The 21,222-nt window shown below is 36.6% G+C and overlaps 1 protein-coding gene and 1 long non-coding RNA gene across 7 annotated transcripts in view; both read left to right on the top strand.

Annotated features, from left to right (window-relative positions):
• The window catches only part of LOC106784379 (kinesin-like protein KIF2A), a 29,231-nt gene that overhangs the window by 897 nt on the left and 7,112 nt on the right, over positions 1–21,222 (top strand). The window contains exons 1-11 of one of the 6 annotated variants that reach the window (XM_014743848.1): positions 12,015–14,661; positions 14,821–14,915; positions 15,722–15,814; positions 16,880–17,026; positions 17,779–17,809; positions 18,503–18,914; positions 19,184–19,757; positions 19,853–20,102; positions 20,198–20,352; positions 20,436–20,642; positions 20,726–20,900. In XM_014743848.1, coding sequence (XP_014599334.1) covers positions 13,521–14,661; positions 14,821–14,915; positions 15,722–15,814; positions 16,880–17,026; positions 17,779–17,809; positions 18,503–18,914; positions 19,184–19,757; positions 19,853–20,102; positions 20,198–20,352; positions 20,436–20,642; positions 20,726–20,900 — 3,280 coding nt within the window. In that variant the 5' untranslated portion in view covers positions 12,015–13,520. Of the gene's footprint in view, positions 1–12,014; positions 14,662–14,820; positions 14,916–15,721; positions 15,815–16,879; positions 17,027–17,778; positions 17,810–18,502; positions 18,915–19,183; positions 19,758–19,852; positions 20,103–20,197; positions 20,353–20,435; positions 20,643–20,725; positions 20,901–21,222 lie in introns of those variants that run through there. The other 5 variants (XM_014743849.1, XM_014743851.1, XM_014743852.1 and 2 more) reach the window with 5 other exon arrangements.
• Positions 196–7,971, top strand: LOC106784383. The gene is made up of 2 exons (XR_001381411.1): positions 196–604; positions 7,577–7,971. It is a non-coding gene; the product is annotated as an uncharacterized LOC106784383 (long non-coding RNA).

Raw genomic sequence — 21,222 nt, 5'->3', positions numbered from 1 at the left:
TTGTATTTGCAGTTAGAAAGAGAAAGAGAATATTCAAAATTTCGCGGCTTTCTAAGCCTTTCTTCTCCAACGTGCTATTTCCTCTTATCTCTTGCGCGTGAAATTTGCCGCGAACGACTCCCTCCCCCTCCCCCTCCCCCACCTTCTTCCATTACTCTAGCGGGTGTATCGACACGGATTTGAGCAGCCCTTCGCGAAGTCGACCGTTAAAATATTCGCGCGTGAGCCTCTCTATCTCCACCTTTTTCTTTCTCTTTCTCTTTCTGTCCAGCATCAGCTTCGTCCTGTCATAGCCTCACGACCGGTTTTCTCCCATATCCTTTCTTTTTCCAATCTCCGCGTTCCCCCATATAATACGCTAAATTCAGAACAATTTGCATTAGTATTTTCTTAACATTTTTCACAAATTTCCTCGTGACCGTTGGGTGTGACGCCATATTGGCGCTTTTTTCATCCTATTTTTCCCCCCTCTCTGTTTCTCTTTTTCTCTCTCTCTTTCTCTAAATTATCGAGCGTCTCGTATTATCATTTGAAAACCGTGACGGTTGTACCATGGTTGTACCGCGGATGTTCTGTTCTCGTCTAACTCGTGCCCAAATCACCGGTATAAACATCTTTTCTTACAATGCCACTATCTTTCATTTACTAACCCCGTGTTCGCTGTTTACCTCCCTCTCTCTCTTCTCTTTTGGCTTTGTTACTCGCTAAACATTTAAATCTATGAGAATCAAAAGTATCGTAACGGTCGTGTTCCCTGTGACGTTGCTACCAGTTATATATATATGTATATATAGTTTCTTTCTAACGTTTATTTTTATCAAAATATGATTTGAACTACTGTGTAATATTTATAATTGTGAAGAAATTTCAAGTAAATTTATAGACAATGATGTTCGCATGATCTCTACATAGACATATACACATTCGAAAGATATATTTCGATAGAATCTCGTGTCCTTGACGTAGGCTTCATCGATCGAATATCTGTAAGCGCAGGGAAAACTGTAGCCGAGCATCGATCTTTCATTCCCTAGCTGCTTTATAATTTGGAACGTTTACACGAGTAGAAAAATATTAACATGCAACGGAACATAGAAAAGGATGGATCTCGATATTTATTATCGTTTAGATCATTTTCTGAATTAGGACAAAAAGAAGATATCATCAATCGTCGTTTGTTTATTGGCGCGAAAAAAATTATATGTATGAGTCAGTGTGCTACACAATGCATTCTTTTTTTTTCTCCAAGAAACGATAACGTACTCCTTATCGATCACTTTAAAATAGGCCCGTGGCTGTTTATCCAGGATTGCAAATTCATCGAAATCGTATTTAAACTTGATTATCTCGATGGTTATCAAACGAACGTATAGACAGGAAACAAAACTTTCAAAGTTTGCGGAAGAAAATGTAAAGTAATATGGAAGATAAAGGTTTGCATACACTTGCATAACGATCGATTCAAATGTTCGAGATTTATGCGTTTCGTGCTCGATCGGTACTATCGATTCCTAACTTTCTCTACCCACATGAAATAATGCTACCTTTTTGTCCTCGTGTTTCGTTTTCATCTATTTATTTTTCTTCCTCTGCGTGTGCACACGCCCTCTTTCCCTTTCTCTACTTATAAATCGGCTCGTTATCTTGCCGTAGCAAAAACTTTACCGGCAAAGCTCCGTTGATGCCTACGAAAGCGCACTCATAATAGAAGATGATAATATGCACGAGTTTTTGTCATTGTTAACCACTTTGCAATCATATGTATAACGTACGTGCAATAGGAAATATCTAAATATTTATGGTATTCATCAAATAACAACTTTATATAGTTGATATTATTAGCAATTGAGACTAATCACGAATAATACTTCTATTCATACATGCATAAAAGTTACATTATTAATAAAGTATAACATTTAGGGTAAGTCATTAATATAATTTCGTTTATAGGGTTCGACAATGTACAAAACTTTGTAGTGCCATTTATCTTGGTTAGACCGGAATAACTTTTAGTTGTCTTCTCGGAAATCGAAATTTTATATTCCTTCAAGATAAATGTCCGCATTCTTGGCCGCAGTAAAAGAGAACCTCTCTCTCTATCTCTCTTGCCAGAAAGTAGCTTGTGGTATGAGTCATGCATTACGGGTCCCCTCGTTTAAAGTTTAGAATTTACTCGTTACTCCTATGCAACGTCCTATGTGTACGACGTACGATCGATAATTAACGATAGGTACATCATTTAATATATATGCATGCACGCAAAGATTTTTTGTCCAAAAAATTACAACTACTATATCCATTAGCGTTTTATTGTATATGTATAAGTACATTAATACACCCGCGTTCATGCCGATCCAAATTCAACGTCATCCTATATGTACGCGAATTCTTTCCTGCATGAGACCGCAACGTACTGGTCGATTTCGCATATATCGATCGGAACGCTCGAATGCCAAGATTAAAGCCGACGGTTCCCTGCAATTCCTCCTTCCAATTTTCTACTTCGACTTTGATTTATTGTTAGTTTATTTACTACTATATTTCAATTATGTAATGTCTATTAACGGTGGATAGAAAAAAATGTCGAGTTTAATACTTCACCGCATGCCAATTGGCATTCTAACGCCAGTATATCGATATTTTTCAGCAAGTGCATATAAACATATGTATCGAAAGAAACGTCTATCCAAACAAATAATTGAGATATTGAGAAAGGAAAAGAAATAGAAAACGTATTCTTTGTGCACCTCTTTCATGGCCACTTTCGTCGAAAAAAATCTCGTCGATTTCTCAAGTTCCCTCAAGTTCCATCTATTATTTTTCTAACGCTGCTCCTAGTATGCGTATCGAAATTTAACTCGACAATATTAATCCGCCAACGCGAAAGCTTTATAAGGTCTCCGTTCGTCCTTGACTATAACATTTCAGAATGTAATGCATTATTTCATTTTGTTGCACATCAGTTCTTGTCACAAACACAGACACTGAAAATTAAAAATCATCAAATGATATTTAAATAGTAAGTAAATTAAAGTGTGATTACAAAAAGAGGAAAGAAGGATAAGAACGAAGTTCAGTTATTGTTCTTTCGATAAAATGCAGTAAAGTTGAACTCCTTTTCCTTTCTTTCAAAAATACGAAAGCATCATTCTCTTCCCGTTTCTTGCTAGCCTACCTTATCAATTACTTATCTCGCATGATAAATGAATATCTATTCAAAAGAAATCATTTTATTAACTGGATCTAGCATAACTTTCTCATTGTCCTATTCAATTTTGCTTCTGTATTCAATCAGCCAGAGAAATCGATTTTTTAATGCCCACCGTGTCACGTTCTCGCAAAATACGTACGCATAAAGAATTACGTTTATTAGAAATTACGAGACTTTCCCAAAAAATTGTTTAATCGGAGTAATTTAATTTAAACATGGTACCAGCTTGAAAAGTTCTCTTCTGCTCAAAGATGCTGACTGTAGCGTTTACAGTCGTATCGCATTCGTTAAGTTTAACCCTTTTCACTGCAATTATATTTGGATCTGAAACCTCGATGAACTTTATACTCTACCAAAAATAATCTTCAAAGAAAATTCCACAATTATTGTAGAACATAAATAATGTTGAAGAAAAATTTCTAGAATTAATTGGAATCTCGGTGTGTGTACTGCAAATTTTATCTTATCACTCGGGGATTCGCTTATTTGCATATTTATGTGCACTCCTTTACCTCTCTCTACAATTAAATTTTCCAATCAAATAAGTAATTTAAAGTTTCGCGATAAGAAAAGAAGAGAACATATTGGAATTTGAAATCGATACTTTTTTCGAGAGCGATAAATTGTATCGTTTCTTTTTGATATCCATCTATCTTTTAGAAATTTGTATATACACAATGTGAATAATATAAATGTGTACAGAGATACAAACACAAGTATACTAGATGATCGGCAAGGTTTCTTTTGCGCGTTCTTCAACGTCGAATGAGTCAGATCGTTTTCCAAGAAAGGGAATTCTCTCTTTCTCTTTCTCTCAGATGGATATATACACACATGCAAAAGAATCCATGTAAAACATCGTGCATGGTTACTACGCGTGTTCAATATTCGATCTCAAATAGATTGCGCGTTCCTTCTTACCAGAGTACTTTGGAGAGACGAGTTTCGAAAAAGGAAGAAATTTCTGTTAAAAAGGTAAGCTTCAGCTCGCGTTTTCACGATCTTAGAATTTGAAGGAGACAACAAAGTAACAAAGTCAACAACTGTGAGTACATTTTCAAAGTTGCCTTTTAGTCTAATCTCCTTGCTCCTACTGATTATGGAATTCTTTTTGTCGAGGTTATCCGGAACAAGATCATCTCGTATATTTGGTGAAAACAAATCATGGTCAATCGAGCGTGATACTCTACTAAACCATAGAAAAGTTTCAAATGGTTTTTGAAGTTATACTTCTTTTTATTGCATAAATCTTAGCGTATTTCTAACAACAAGACGATTTCTATCGTATTACGTCATAATACTTGAAGATTCACACACGGATCCTTTCCTACGGCTTTATAACGAACACGTTTTGGTTCGTTAGCGAACTTAACGGTCGTCCAATTAATTTTTCCACAACTTCGGACGCACAATTGCCGTGACAAGTTACAGGCATTTAACAAGTATTACGGTTAACCCGTTAGTAGCGTACATCTGATGAAAACTTGCGGCTCATCTAGTAACGCCATCAAATTTCAAAGTCAAATCAACTAAGGCCAAGAGGAATAGGATTATGATAATATGATAGTAATGATGATTATGACTTTGACTTTTCTTTCGAGTTATTCGTGATTCGTATAAGGGTGATAAATCCTTATACTCTCTGAATATATCATTGCTTTGAACGCGGTTTATATATGCGGTTTATTAAACACGCAGACATACTTATACGTGGGAGTCGCATAATCGATAGGAGGATATACACAGTGCAACGCCAACGAAAATTAGTCTCGCTCGATTTGCTTCATTGAAATTGCACAAAGGATTGCGAATCTCATTCGCAGTCACATGTTAACGCGTACGCAAGTATACATCCATCGATACCAATAAAAAGACCCATCATCGTATAGAATGAGGACGTTGTCGCGGTTTCGATCGATCGTTTTTACGATTATACAGGTTGGGTTACAAAGATTCCTCTTACGACGGAACCAAAATTAGCCCAACGAGTTTCGATAAAGAGTAATTGAATTTGTTCGTGATAATATATATATTTTCGATACACCCGATAGAGAGTAGGTAGAAATGACACTTGTCTATATGCACCTTATACCATGGAAACGTATAGCTTTATCGATAGCAATCGGTATAGAAAGAATAAGAGACTTGATATGATTGAAGAGCAGCATCAGCAAAATTGTCTTCTTTTTATAGAAAAGAAGTAGAATAAAAAGTGAAGAAGTGGAGGTGTGGGGGGGGGGAAAGGTTTTCAAAGAATACCTCGAATATTGTCAAGGATTCGTAGCGAGATTTAATATCTAGCTCATTGATCGGAGCTGATTTTTGTTCTGTCAGCTCTAACCAGATTTTTTTCTCGAGACTTGCTACCGCGTATTATTTTCTTTTTTTTATTGTCTTATGCATTAAAGGGGCATTCACGGACAGTGCAGGTCTATTTTCGGACAAACTCTATTTTGAACGTTCGCTGGTATCTGGAGCTCGGTTAAGCGACAGTGGACAGACCACTAGCGTCAGAGTTGATATACCCGTAAAAGATCATCTAAGAATAGTTTAGGTGAAGAGTCATCGTAACTTTCATCATTGGGAAAGAAAGAAAGAAAGAAACAGAGATAGATTGTGATAGAGATAGAATTCTTGGTCTTGCATCTATTTTCTTCTATCGAGGAGATAAACACAAACGACTTATGTAGGAAAGAATGGGCCAAGCTCAAGAAAGTAGAGCGTATTCGTCAATTAGGTGCGTGCGTGCGCGTGCGATTTAATGCAACGCTGCAAGTGCCAGTAATGATAGCGATAGTGATTATGATTATAATTATGATGGCGATAATGTCTTCGTCCGAGATTACGTTGCGCCTCGATTGCTACGAAAAAAACTAGTCCTAAATACGCTAGTATATACGTATAGTTGGATCAAGTACGTTAACTTCAAGACACGCCCTAGATAAATTGCTAAATTATATCATTCAGTGCATGTCATTTTTCTTTTTACATATATTAAAATTTTCGACGTTAATACATCCTGGTAACGAGATCAAGTATAGGTAAAAATAAAACGTTACTTTGAAAATAGAATATCATCGATGCAACAAGTGGCATACATACAATATCACCGTGTATATACATGCATCCCCGTAGAGAGATAAGTTGATGCATACGTGAATCTGCATAATTGCAATCTTAAAGGCGCGATAAAGAAAGGAATTTGAGTTGGCTAGGTTAGATGTTACGTCGATTTACACGCGAGAATCGTTTTGCATTTGATTTTCTTTTTCAATCCCACGCTTTGTATAAACTAAATCACATCGATCGCGTTATATTCTATTCCGTCGCATCCAGTAAATATATCGATCTTATCTCAAGTGACTCATTGTCAATCTCTTCAAATTCGTACGCGTGTACGTGCGTTTATCTATTATATTCGTATACGTATAGAAAAGAAAATAATAATCGACAAGAGTAATACTATCTAGCACTTCCGTGCTTCTTGTGCGTAAAAAACACATTCATCATGTATATACAGAGGCCCTCCTGAAAAGTTAGAAAGTTTCTCTTGCGAATGAACACGACTATAGGTATTATTTCAATGGTCTGCAGAGAAAGGGCGAAGAGAGTAGTAGAAACCAGACTCCCTGTCGAAATCTTCGGTTTTATTAAGTGCGATAACAAGACCAAAGAGGTAATTCTAATTTGCATAAGTCAGTCTCCGTATATTTTCACGTGTTAGAGAGAAACAACTTAGTTAGTGCTTATATTCTGGATCATTATTTAGCAAGAATATGAAAGATATTAGAGAGGATAGAATTTGAAAAATAGATGAAACGTGTTCGATGTAAAGTACGCGTTTCCATGTACACGTCTAATATGAATGTGAATGTGTCTAAGGAAGAGAAAAATAATCCAGAGAGTCGCATAGTCCTTGCCCGAAAGCATGCTGCAAGCTTGTCGAGTTGTGCACGTGGGCGCTGCAACCATATAAGGACGCCCATAAGAAGGAGGCTCTCCTGGCTTACCAAACCTCACCTTATCTTATCTTACGTCATTTACCCTCACCATCTCTGTATTTTTTCTCTGTGTGAAATCCCTCCTCTTTCGTTCTCAGCATGGTCCTACGTGTATTTAAAATCAGCTTTTATCGTGCCACTTCCGAGTCCTTTGTGTTTAGCGATGTTTGAAAATTGAGAGGTCTTTTATATACTCGTTCGTTCATTCGTTGCACTTAGAATCATCTTAAATGTTGGAATTTATGAATATATACGTAAAAGCAAATGGTTAGGTATAGTGCTGTTCCTTTGTATTTACTAATTACATATTACCAAGGATCGTACTAACGAATTTATCCTCAATTAATTAATATACTATTCACAGGAAAAAAGAAAAGAAAGCGTCGAAGAAGTATGAATGCTCGACTGCATATAACTCTCTGCACTTAATTTATGAAAAACACGTACATATGTATATATGTATACTTTCTGGATAGTCGAAACGTGAGCTTTCTCGTATGTCAGGCATATTATACTGTATGTATTGTTCTCTTCTTCAAGAGTTTCTCTCTCGTCAAAAGAATAAAAGAGTTGAAAGAAGAATAAAAGATCGAAGTCTTCGAGTTGGCCCGCTTCGGTCACTTTGACGTGCTTTGTTTCAAGTATTATCTCCTCTGTTCTTTATGTATGATATTCTTTATGCGTGTACATATACGTATTGTCTGTATATGTATGTTTGCCAGTGAAGTTCTTTAATTCAATAAACTTCGTGTCACCGTTCTCTCTTTCTCTCTCTCTCTCTCTCCCTTTCTTTCTTTTTAACAGTCATGGTTGCTGAAATCTATTTATGCAGGAGAAAATTTATATGTTTATATAACGAGTCGATAGATTCTAAATAATTTACAAAATGAATTGTATATCGGACGTTTTTGTTGCGACACCTCGGTTCAGGTAAAGTGCATTCCTAGCGTGCACAATGTATTATTTATTGATTATGAGAAGAAAATGTATATTTAACATTTATAGTCACTTCGCTACGCGTTGCTATGAGTTTTTATTGTAGATACAAAAAAAAATAAAAGTAATTTGTATTCGGAAGCAGGAAACGTATTTTTTTTGTTACAAATGTGACTCATAAAGTCGTTGTCAGAGATCTGTCGTGCGATTACAAAATCGATCGTGATCATATATATATTTCCATTTTTTATTTCATCATATGTGTTAATCGCGAATCGCCCACAAAGAACTCGATTTCTTTTCTATTTGCGCATTTTTTTCACGATCGACTGATTGCAGTTTAAACAAAAATTCTGTTCTTACTTTTATATAAAAAGAAAAACTAATTATAATTTTGGACGCATCAAAATGAATTTAGATTTCTTTGATGAATATTTCCGAACAGCAAATTATTTTGAAGTACCGTCTATTTTTGGAAATTATTTTGTGATTTTCTCATATCGCAGAGAAGTGTAGTATAACAGCATCAAAATGGCGTTGGCGAACGCTCGCCTTGCGTGGAAACGAGCATCCGTTGATGTGAAATGACCCGTCTATTCTGCTAAAGGCCCCATTGTTTCGCAGTTAGAAGATCTCGTTACTAATTTATTTGAATTTATTTAATTAAGAGATTCATTGTTTCTTAGTCGCAAGATCGTAATTATTTTTACGAATGCAAGGATATTTGTTATTGCATGGATATATGCAACGTAAATTATTATTAATAATTCTTATATAAATACATTTGAAACTCTTATAATTTTCAAATCTAGAAACTATTTGTATAAAAATGCTCACATTTTAATCGCCTTGTGATTAAAAAAAATAGAAGACTGCTTTGCGCGTACAGCTCAACGTCGAAATATAATACCGCTTCTTCGCGCATCTATCAATACCTAACTTCACATAGCAACGTGCATATGTATCAAGTAGTATATGAAATTCTTCACATACATAAATATTTATATGGAATGAATATATGTTGTATTTATTTTCAATAAATTTCAGAATCGATGGTCTTGTTTTATGAGTCGTCGTAAGATTCAAGATATGTTCATTTCATATTGGAAAGAAATGGTCTCTAAAAAATTCTTGTCAGGAATCGATTGAAATCGACTCGCAGTAGTAACGCGCAATCCGTTGATATGTTTTTAAAAAGTCACACGCGAAAGTGACATAATATATCTTTGCGTTCTCTCGTAGTTATCGGATACACAACTATCAGCACATGTCATATGTCCATACATATGCATTTGTACACGTGCGTAAGCGCGCGCGTGTATGCGTAGAAAAACGCGGACATATTTGGTAATCTAACCTCAACGACATTTCAAACACTTGATCCGTTATTAATCATTTGTAGGTGTCGCGAGAATCCAACAGACTTTTTGTATTCGATGGTAAAACAGTTTCGTCGAGTTGAGCTATCTAGCGGCAATTTCAAGCACGAACTCGATCGGTATTTAAGCGTGTACGTTTGCAAGGTTTTCCAAGAGCCATTTTTACGTAAGGAAATACTTCGTTTAGTTGTTATTGTCCTTATTTTAGAATGAATCTATCACTATAATCGGAGAAAAATTCAATCAAGAACAAAGTAATGTAGGCTACGTCAATCTAGTACGAAAATAGCGTCAAAACATTTCATTTCTCTTACGGAATGCAGTTAAGCTTCGTGCCATTTTTGTAAAAATTGATAAAAATACATTGTCTAATAGCTCACTTTAGTTTATCAATTGTTGCACGCTGACGACGAGAAGGTCATAACGTTTCCATTGTCAACCAACAAGCATACACGCTTATATCGATCAATTGAGAAAAAGGGCAGGATTCTCGTAACGCTGTTATGTAGTTCAATTCGGTTTGCACCCATTGCTAAAGTCACTCGGTGAGCGGCTTGAGATTTTTACATTACAAGTACTGATACTGACGAACGATGGCGTTTGCAGTTCCTTCGTTCAATCTGTTTTGAATTTCGCGCTCCCGTTGCGCACTCTTTCGTAATCTCATTAATATCTCCTTTTTTTTCGATTTATTTTATCCCTCATCGTGATTCATAAACAATTGATTTGTGACTGCAAATGAGAAAAAGAACTTCCTATCTTCCAAGGCGAATTTATTCGTGCGAAAAGTCGGTTAGAAAAATGGTCCATTAAAATAACGCGTTGAAATCTACTGCACTTACAAAGGCTGAAAAAGCAAGCGGTCTTGCGTCACTAATTGAATTCAATTTCAGTGCAGTTAAATCCACTGCACCGTCAGCTATTTTAAGAAATCATTTACCATGTCACCTTTACGATAAAACGTGTACTATTATTTGCAATAAATTATGAGCAAATCTACTTATTATATATTCCTATTTTTTGCTTTAAATAATAATTATCAAACGGCAAGAACCATCGATGACCTCGTGTGCGTAACCAAATCTGACGAGAAAGAAATAAAATGTCAAGGCCTTTAAAAAAGGCACACGATTCCGAATAAGGAAAGATTTCGATGCCGCTAACGAGACCCGAGAGAGTCAGGGACAATCGCGTTTGCCTTGCCCCGACGCCATTTTCTTTCCCAATCTATAGGAATACGAGTTTGGTAACGAGAACGCGATAAGGACGAATATTCGTTCTAATGTTAAACTTAAGAAAAAGGATAAAAACCCTAAAAGTAATGTAAATTGAGCGTTCAGAGAAAATGGCGTGGATATTGTTCATTTATTTTTTTTACCACGCGATGGATCTGCGACAGGAAACGACCGCTTAAATTTGATGTTCAATAGACCGTAGACCGCCGAGTGGACCCCCGAACTGATTATTTTAAAACACGCGTCTTAATCGGGAAGCGAGCCAAATACTTGGATTAAAATCTCAACGGAAACTCGTGTTATTTTTTATTTTTTATCGCGTTAGCCAAGATCCTTTGCGAATTTTTCACGAACGACCGAAGATCAAGGCGGGTAAGGGAACGCGGATATAAATAAAAAAAAAATGGTGCATAACGATCGCGTTCGATGCATAAAGAGAGGAGTGCATATTTCCGTATGTGTCTCCCTATGTGTGCGTATGCTGCGGCCGCAGCACGTAGAAAATCGGCTCGACTTCCGAGTGCAGTGTAAATAAATATGGGTGTACCGAGCACAGTCACGCATCACAAGAGTTGAGTTGTCTATCACGAATACTAGATGAGTTTGTTATTTCGTACCTCATAGATAGCTGCATAGAGACATCGATGCATCATGTCGTTAAGATGCTGCAAACTGTATGTTTCTTGCGTTTTCGTGTTACTTGTAAACTTTCCTTGTTGGAAACTAAGTAATTAACAACCTTCGACAATTTTATCTTCTTTTCCTATAACACTGGTAAATGAATCTAAAAGTCTTTGAAATACTCAGCGGAATGTGCTCGCGTTGTTAGCCCAGTTGAACTCTATTAACGATGCTTAGCTAATTTCTCTGGCAATTAGGAAGTTTATCGGAGACGAGTTACATATATCATTGACGATAAAAAACGAGGACGTGTACGTTTCTCGAGGTTAATCGATTTCTTCTTTATATGATTGTCGAATAATTTGTATACGTATGCCCGTAATTGCTAAAAGAGAAACTTGTTTCTGTCACTCGAATTAATTACAATACATCAGAATGGAGTTTGTCGGTATCGAGATAGAACTTTTTCGAGAACATAATTATAATATATGTATGAAGGAAAGATTCGATAGCGCGTAACGTGATCGAGCTCATCGAGTCGAGTCGAGTCGAGAAATTGTTTACTTAAGGGATGACGAAGAGGGGACTATAGAAATGACTTCCCGAGCGTCATAATAAATGCGTTTATTAAAACAAGCTCTCCCGAAGAGGATGTTGTCAGTCGATCCAGCGATGCCAGTGCGAACGAGACGAAGTTATGACGCTCCTCTTGCTATTCTCCCGCCACTATTATTGTTGTCGTCGTCGTCGTCGTCGTTGCTGTTCTCGGAGGTAGTGGTGATGGTGGTGGTGGTGGTGATGTTCCGCTAATCCGTTCTCCTTTTAAAGACATTGTTTTCCCCGTCGATCGTTTAAATGCTAGGACAAGGTTCACTTGAGAACGACGTGATCGTGAATGGGATCAGTGCCAAATTATTTACTTACAAGTTAGATGTGAAACTTTTTCATATAAACTTATTTCTCATTATTTATCACAAAAAGTTGAGAATAAGATAGTTGTTTACAGTGCCAACGAAACTGCGAATATTTTTACGGAAAAATTTCAAAGAATTCGAAGCATTTGAACTCTGCCAGTCGTCTTCTTCTTTCATTTGTGCCTTTTTCCAGATATTTTGTCTGGAGCACGTTTTAAACTACACTACCAAAGCGTGGTCAAAGAAAAAGGAAGAAAAAAGAATGTAAGGAAAAGAAAGAAAGGGGGTTAGACACATGGAAGGTTTTCTATTTCCGGCTGTATCGACTCTCGGTGAACGAATGTTGGTGAAAAAATTGTCAACGTATTTTCTCTCCTTCTCGTCTCTTCGGTGATATTAATTTACGTCTCTTCTCTCTGTTATTTTTTTTTTCCTCTATTTTCGAACCACAAAAGTAGAAAGCCGAGAAACGATGCGGCATACCGCAAAATCACTTTTCTGAATAATACAACGAACGAGTTAAAAAAATTGATATTAACTGTATGATTTAGTGGTAAACCTATGAAGTGTATTTAAGAAGATACGATATAGTACCCAACAGAGATATAACATGGACACGTAAGATAATTTTTTGGATAAAAGAAATTGGTTGATGGTCAGAAACATTGATTTTTACGATGAGGAAAGCGAAAGACGAGCGAAAATCGACTCGACGATACCGATACCGGAGTGACTCTACTAAGCAGCCGGTAACTTCGATACTCGAAACCAACTGGTAGGTAAGATTACACCTTGGGGAAACGCTTCGGCTTTTACGCAAGTAGCCAAAGAGAAAGACGGACGAGGATACAGAAAAGGTAGAAAATAACTGTTTGAAAAAGAGCGGCGAAGGGGGCACCGGGAGAAAGAGAAATACCGGTTGCATCGGGACACCAGATAGAAGGGTAAATCGGAAAAGACACAACGACATTCGATTGTCGTAACTCGTGGAAGAAGGCTCGATTTTTCTTCGATCGAAACATCTTCATGGTTATCGTTTCGCCACAAATGGCGAAGCTTTTTTCCCTCGAGGTGACAACACAACCTCTTCGCGGGTCTTTACAAGAGGAATTACTTCAAGATCCGAAGGTGGTAGCATCCAGGTAGCATCCAGGACGATGAACAAAATCGTCAGGATGTCGTCCTTGTTTTTTCCTATTTCCATTTAAAAGACATTTATAGATATGGAGTGGTTGTCGCGTTGTGTTTGTGGCTCCAAGAAGAAGGATCCTGATAAGGAGCAAGAGAGACCTAAAGAGACCGCTCGGAAGAATAGAAAAAAATCCAAAATTTTGGATGATTCTTCATCCACGGTTCCGGTCGACGTATCGCCGATTTCCGACAAATCGCTTAACGTGGACGAGGTTAGAAAACAGAACGTCAAAGTGAACAAGAAGGAGGATGATGAAATATTATTCGACGAGAGAGAGGACAAATTGGAAAGAAAAGTTCTTACGAGCGATGGTTTCCTCTTAGAATCTACCTGGACGACCAACGAGAAGAGATTTAGTCACGAAAATGATTTTAATAGACTGATCGAAAACGAAGAAGTTTGGTGTCGTAAAAATCACTCGGAATATCAGGATTCGAGTAACGAGGAGGAAGAGGAGGAGGAGGAGGAGGAGGAGGAGGAGGAGGAGGATCATCATCATCGATACAGCGACGATTCCTTGAGCAAAGATTCCTCGAAAGATTATCGATCGGTGGAGGAGGAAGAAATCTTGGAAAAATCAACGGCCACGTCCGTTAGTACGTCTAGTCCTGCATTCGAGTTGTTGTTAACTGGTGAAAGGCAAGACGATACGTTTTCAGAGAACTCGTTGAAAATTTCGAGAGCTAGAAGAAACGAGGAGAGGATATCATCGAGGATCAACTTTCCTGTCAAAAGTCCTTCTAACGATTACGAAATTGGATCGAAGAATCGAGAAAAATCACTACCGGCAGTAACGAAACAGAAGAAGAAAAACAAAATTAGAAGATCAAAATGCAGCGACTGTGTTGTCGAACGTTCTTCTCCCTCAGTTTCTTTAAATAAATCTAAAGGAAAATGCGAAGAAAATGATTTTTCTTTTGTTCGTGCCGTTAACAAGTTTGGATTCCCCGATGACGAGTCGACCTCTGTAAAATCAGCTACCTTTGATAAGAAAGATTTTAAAAAGAAATTGAATTCTTGTAGTTTCGAAGTTAAACTTCAAGATTACGAGGATCGTGAAAGGGGAAAAAAGGGTAGGGGAAGAGAAGGATCCTTGATACCAAGACCTTCGTCTCATAATCGAATTAAACGGGAAATGATAGGTCCTGCTAAATCGCAAAGTGAAGAGAACGGTATATATTTTTAACGCGTATCGTACGGTAGATCAACGAAAAATTATCTAGAAGCTTTTAGTCCTCTCTGTATTTAAATGAATAAATTGTAAAATTATGAAAACCATGACAATTTTTAGTATGTTTATTAATTTGTTTCTTTCTCTGTTATTCTTTTAGGTCGCGTTCATTCGGCTATCGTCTCTGGTGTTAATTGGGAGCAACGCACCGTGACTGTAGAATGGTTCGAAAAAGGAGAAACCAAAGGGAAAGAGGTAAGTCATTGTAGAAGAATCGTGTGCATTTGTTATTAATAAAATATATTTGACTTCGTGCCAAAACCATATAATTCGACCGCATTATTTTCGGTGAATTGTTCTATTCTCCGTAGAATAATCAATTTCAATTGAGGACTCTTCGCAAGACAAAATATTCAATTGCGCACCTATTAACTTCTCTTGCACTTCGTGATTGAAGCCACTCAAGAATCTGTAAAACTTGATCAACTTGAATCTCTTTTATAGTGGGGTTAGCGTTACTGTTATCGATATACAAGAAAAAAGTTTAAGCAATTTAATTTTTGTAAATTATAGGAGAAAATATCTAAGCGTTGATCATACAGTTAAATGGGAATTTGAAATAAAAATGTTTGTATGGGATTTTGGGAATTTTCATTTTAAAAATCGTAGGTCACGGTTATTCGCACTATTTTTGAATTGGTGCTTACGCAACAGCGACGAACGCAATAGCATGCACTACTAATGGGAACGTGAGTCTATTTCCGACAAGCTTCAAAGCTACTTCGATGTGATTTCTTCTGAGCTCGATAACAGGTTTCTTGTGATTTTTCTTTATACAAGCAATATCATAATTGATTAGAAATAAAATAAATCAATTTACTTGTCGATATATTCGGTACAACGCGTTAATTATATAATGCCTTATCTGCCGAGTTTGATACCACGCCGAAAGGTAAACTATCATGTTTCCTTATAAACGCGTGTCATTTAAATTCATTATCGAAGGTTTTTTAATATGGAACAAGAATTGTTTTGATCCCGTTAATTTGCATTCATTTTAGGTGGAGATCGATGCGATTCTCGCTTTGAATCCCGAATTAAATAAAAAGACGATGGGACCACCGCAAATGAATAATGTGGTAGAATTAGTGAAGGTACGTTGAAATTTATTATTACTATTATTATTAATATTATTATTCTATAGAAATCTGTAGAATTTGTTGTCATTGATCCGATTCTTAAAATATATTCTTTTTATATATTACAATGGAATCATATTAGGAGAAAGGGTGTACGGTGTATAATGTCATTAGTTCTCTAGTGAAAGGAATGAAGTAACCATTTATTATTGACTATAAGAATCGAATTCTGTTTACTCGTTGCCTCGGATACGTACATATTTCTATAGTGAAAAGAACAGCATGGTTCCTCCTCTTTTAACCAATAAAGCGACATTAAGGATCGGTCGTAGGCATGTTTCAGTACATGTATGTTCTTCAGGTACGATCGTTCATCGTTGAGTATTGAAATTTCGCCAATTTTCATTTAATTTACACGAAATACTCGTACAGGCTTGATCCATCATACTTCCGGTCTCTTATGTATGTACACGGAATAATAATATTTTGTTCAAAAGTTGAATCCGATCAGTGCGTTCGTATCGTGTAATATCTTTTCTCTTTTGTTCTTTCACTCATATTATAGGTAACTTTTTAATTTGTACTATTCTACGGATGTTACACAAAAGAGAAAATTACTCTAGATTTATTTTTTTACATAACGCAAATGACATGTATTTTTGTAGAGGCTTAGGGACAAAGTGAAACACGTCCCAAGATTCTTTTTCCTTATTTCTTTTGTTTTCTCGACAAATCTCCCTCCCCCCTTGACGTCCAAGTTGTAACGTGCGAGCTCCATCATTCATGTTACTAACATCGCAACATCTTTTTTCCTTCATGGACGCTGCTCTTCTTAACCATGGATCTCTGTGTACCGATGGATGGATCGTCGACCTCGGAAAATCTACTCCGGAATAAAAATGAAATAAATCATTTTCTCGCCGACGTATATAAACATCGACCATTTATATAAAACGTTCAATTTCCATTTTTCTTTCCCTTTATCTTCTTCCCCCTTTTTCCTTGTATCAACGCGGAAATCGTTGGCAAACAATACACACACGCATACACGTGATAAATAAATAAAAACAACGAACGCAGGACTCTTCCGGTGAGGAGGATGAGGGGGTTGACGAATTGGAAAATCAGGAAGAAGGTTCCCTCGGACGACACGGTGGTGGCGGTCACACCGCAAGAAATGGCCTTACATCCGCAACGCTTCCTGTACGAGTCACATCTCGTCTTTCGGTAACGCGCACTCCTACCCCTAAACATCTCTCTAAGTCCTACTCTCCTACATATATTCTTTCTTTCTCTTTCTTACACGGAAACGCACACTATATTCAACTTTTCTCCCTTTCTCTCTCACGACCTCTCATTCAATGGTCTCTTCCTTATTTTATTACCACTGGAATGAATGATGGGTACTGGATTTTCTCAGAGGCAGCGTATATACGTACACAAGCAAAATATGTATCATACACTCGGCTTTAAAAAAAAAAAAAAAAAAAAAAAAAAAAAAAAAAAAAAAAAAATTCCAAAAAAAATATGAAAAAAAAAAAAAAAAAAAAAAACGTTCGTTTATAGCACCGGCCGGCGGTCGGTCTCTCTTTATTTCGGGAACAAACTTTGTATTATTTGTATAAAGTTCGTTGCTTTGCNTTATTTTATTACCACTGGAATGAATGATGGGTACTGGATTTTCTCAGAGGCAGCGTATATACGTACACAAGCAAAATATGTATCATACACTCGGCAAAAAAAAAAAAAAAAAAAGAAAAAAAAAAAAGAAATTAATTCCAAAATAAATATGAAAAAAGAAAAAAAGAAAAAAAACGTTCGTTTATAGCACCGGCCGGCGGTCGGTCTCTCTTTATTTCGGGAACAAACTTTGTATTATTTGTATAAAGTTCGTTGCTTTGCTTTCTTTTTTTCAAGAGGGCATTAAACTTAATCTTAGATAATATCGTTAACGTATATCTTTTTTTTTTATTTTGCAGTACTCCTCGAGGCCGTCTGTTCCAGTAAAAGGTACGTTTATTAATCGTTGTCGTCGTCGTCATCATCATCATCATCATCATCATCGAGACCAACTAAACCATTAATCTAGAATGTTGAAAGTCTTTTCGTGTGAATATCAAACGTGACCAAGTTTTTAGTATGGAAAAACACGTTCGATAAGTCAATTCGGCTGCCCTAACATTACATTCATTGTATGCGCCATCGTTCTCTCCACTTAGGAAGAAGCCCGATATTACGAATACAAGAACGTATGTTAGTAAGTGTGTCGCGTGTGGCCAGGCATAAACTCATACATAGAAAAGTATCGATATTTTTAGTCTATATGCTAGAACACAAGGGCAAGGACCCCAGAACTCTCAGTATAGTGTATACGTTGCTAGCAGTCGAGTGGTTCGTTCCTAGCTGGTCACTCTTCGGTTTTCATTTCTTATTTTCTTAAAAAGTTATTCAATTAACTATCATAATCATGAGATTTGATCCTCTATTGTACTGTTTCAAAAGAAGGAACAAAGTTGTCTGTGAAAGATTTACAAACGATAACGATCAAATACTTAATTTGGAGATCGATGATGGTAAGACGAATTTATTCGTTAAGTTTTCAAATAATTTTTCACTTATTTGAAGCTTATAAGAATGACGATGCAACCCAAGCAGAATTCTCCCCCTTTTTTTCTTCTAATATAATAAATCAAATAATTTCAGTGAATACGAGACAAACATCACGACAGACAGGTCGACCGACAAACATTATGGCTCCAGTAACGTCAGTAAATGGTCATGGTGATTCTGTTTCTGGATTGACGGGAAGACGGGAATTAGAGAACATACCACCGACTCCGATGACACCGTTAAACGTTACGGCTGCCCCTCAGAGCAAGCAAAAGCAAGCTCAGCTACAACAGCAACAACAGCAGCAACAACAAGCTCAACAGCAACAACAAGCACAATTGGAGAATGGTAGAGGTAGACGATCCAATGTCGTCAAGGAAGTAGAAAGACTGAAAAAAAATAGGGAAGAAAGGAGACAACGCCAGGCGGAACTTAAAGAAGAAAAGGAGGCTCTGATGAATTTAGATCCAGGCAATCCTAATTGGGAATTTCTTGCCATGATTAGGTCAGCTGAATTTAAATTTATACAAATATATATATATATATGCAAAATGTTTCAAAATATGTGAAAATAATCTTAGAGATGGTTTCGTTACGCTAAAATAAAAAAAAGTTTACATGATCATATGCCTCCGATATGATCTTGTTTCCAAATTCTCGTACAACGCGTAATGTATAACTACGTTACACGAGAGTCTACTGTATATATATATATTAATCGTTAAATATCTTCATTTGACGATCTATTGATAAAAATGTTCATTCATATTTCAGAGAATATCAGAATAGTATAGAATTTCGACCATTGCGAGAAACTGATACCGTTGAGGATCATCAAATCACCGTATGCGTCAGAAAACGACCATTGAATAAAAAAGAAGTAGCACGTAAAGAGGTCGACGTGATCAGTGTGCCCAGTAAAGGTCAAATGGTAGTCCACGAACCAAAAGCCAAAGTAGATTTGACGAAATATTTGGAGAATCAGATTTTTAGGTTCGATTATGCGTTTGACGAGACATGTAACAATGAGATAGTCTACAAATACACAGCAAAGCCATTGGTACAAACGATTTTTGAAGGTGGTATGGCAACATGTTTCGCCTACGGACAAACTGGTAGTGGAAAAACGCATACTATGGGTGGTGATTTTAATGGTAAAACGCAGGACTGTAAAAAGGGTATATACGCTATGGTTGCTAAGGATGTCTTCAAATGTCTTAAAATGGCGAAATATCGTCCATTAAATCTCGTTATCTCTGCTAGTTTTTTCGAAATCTATTCTGGAAAAGTGTTTGATCTCTTGGCGGATAAAGAAAAACTAAGAGTGTTAGAGGATGGGAAACAACAAGTATGACAGCTATTAATAAATCTTATTTCAAATCAGTCCTACTGAATAAATATAAAAAAAAATGTAATATTCATGTGTGTGTGACTTTGTTCTAGGTTCAAATAGTTGGACTGACAGAAAAAGTTGTAGAAACGTGTGATGAGGTATTAAAATTAATACAACATGGTAACAGCGCTAGAACGAGTGGCCAAACGAGTGCAAATTCCAATTCTTCGAGGTCGCATGCGATATTTCAAATAATAGCAAGAACCTCGGGTACGCACAGAGTGCACGGAAAATTTTCTCTTGTTGATCTTGCTGGAAATGAAAGAGGCGCCGATACTTCTTCGGCGAATAGACAAACGCGTGAGATTACTATTTTCTATTAAATTATTTTCTATGTATATTAACCGTGCGTATTATCTTACATATATGAATTTGGTGTCATCAATTCGGCATAGGTATGGAGGGTGCTGAGATAAATAAATCCTTGCTAGCGTTAAAAGAGTGTATTCGTGCTCTAAGTCGTAAAGGAGCACACTTGCCTTTCAGAGCAAGTAAGTTAACTCAGGTGTTGAGGGACAGTTTTATTGGTGAAAAATCAAAAACTTGTATGGTTAGTAAAATTTGCTTCTATCATATATTAAACGTTTATTGTAAACTTATATATATATATATTTATATAAATGCAATTTATAGATAGCGATGATTAGTCCTGGTATGAGTTCTTGCGAGCATTCATTAAACACGTTAAGGTACGCGGATAGAGTAAAGGAATTAGCTGCAACTGATCCATCGGAAATAAAAGTTTCACCCACGGACGATGAACGAGGATTGAAGATAGAAGAACAGGCCAACAATAGTGTTCTTTCAGACAGTGATCTTGCACAACTTCGATCTTTGAATGTGAGTAATGCAGCAATTATTCTATCCCTATTGTAATCAGTGAAGAAGTAAAAATAAAAAGGAATATTTTTGCGATTAATTAGGAAGGTGAACTTTCACAAGACCTCTATACTTTCCATGAAGCAGTTTCTGTTCTACAAATGTTAGAAGAGAAGGTATTGGATTCACACAAAATGGTAATGGACGACTCGACCAGATTTCTCAATGAGGCGCACAGTGTTTTCAGTGCAACTCACGAAGTGGACTACGATCAAGAAGGTAAGGTTTTCTTCAAATAAGCATGAACGTTTTTCTATGTTTACCACGAATATGCTCCCAGAAATTGATTGTTGTTACTCCATTTTTTCCAATGTGTTCTCTACATTTTCTCTTTAAATCGAGTAGAAAGAGCCGTTAGTTAGTAATGGCAATAAACATACTGAAGTGTACGAATAAGGTGTATCGCTTTAAAAGTTCTGCATGAATTTATAGCCCAGTCAATAAGAGGTGAAGGAAAAACTTTCAGGTAGAAGTTCTCGACAGTTTGATACAAAGGTAATTCGACGTCGCTGAATCGAATGGTGCTAATTTTTTTGCAATA

The sequence above is a fragment of the Polistes canadensis genome, unplaced genomic scaffold, assembly GCF_001313835.1.
Source record: "Polistes canadensis isolate GaletaPanama2010 unplaced genomic scaffold, ASM131383v1 scaffold_34, whole genome shotgun sequence".
NCBI classification, from domain to species: domain Eukaryota; kingdom Metazoa; phylum Arthropoda; class Insecta; order Hymenoptera; family Vespidae; genus Polistes; species Polistes canadensis.
This window is presented reverse-complemented; position numbering and strand designations above follow the sequence as displayed.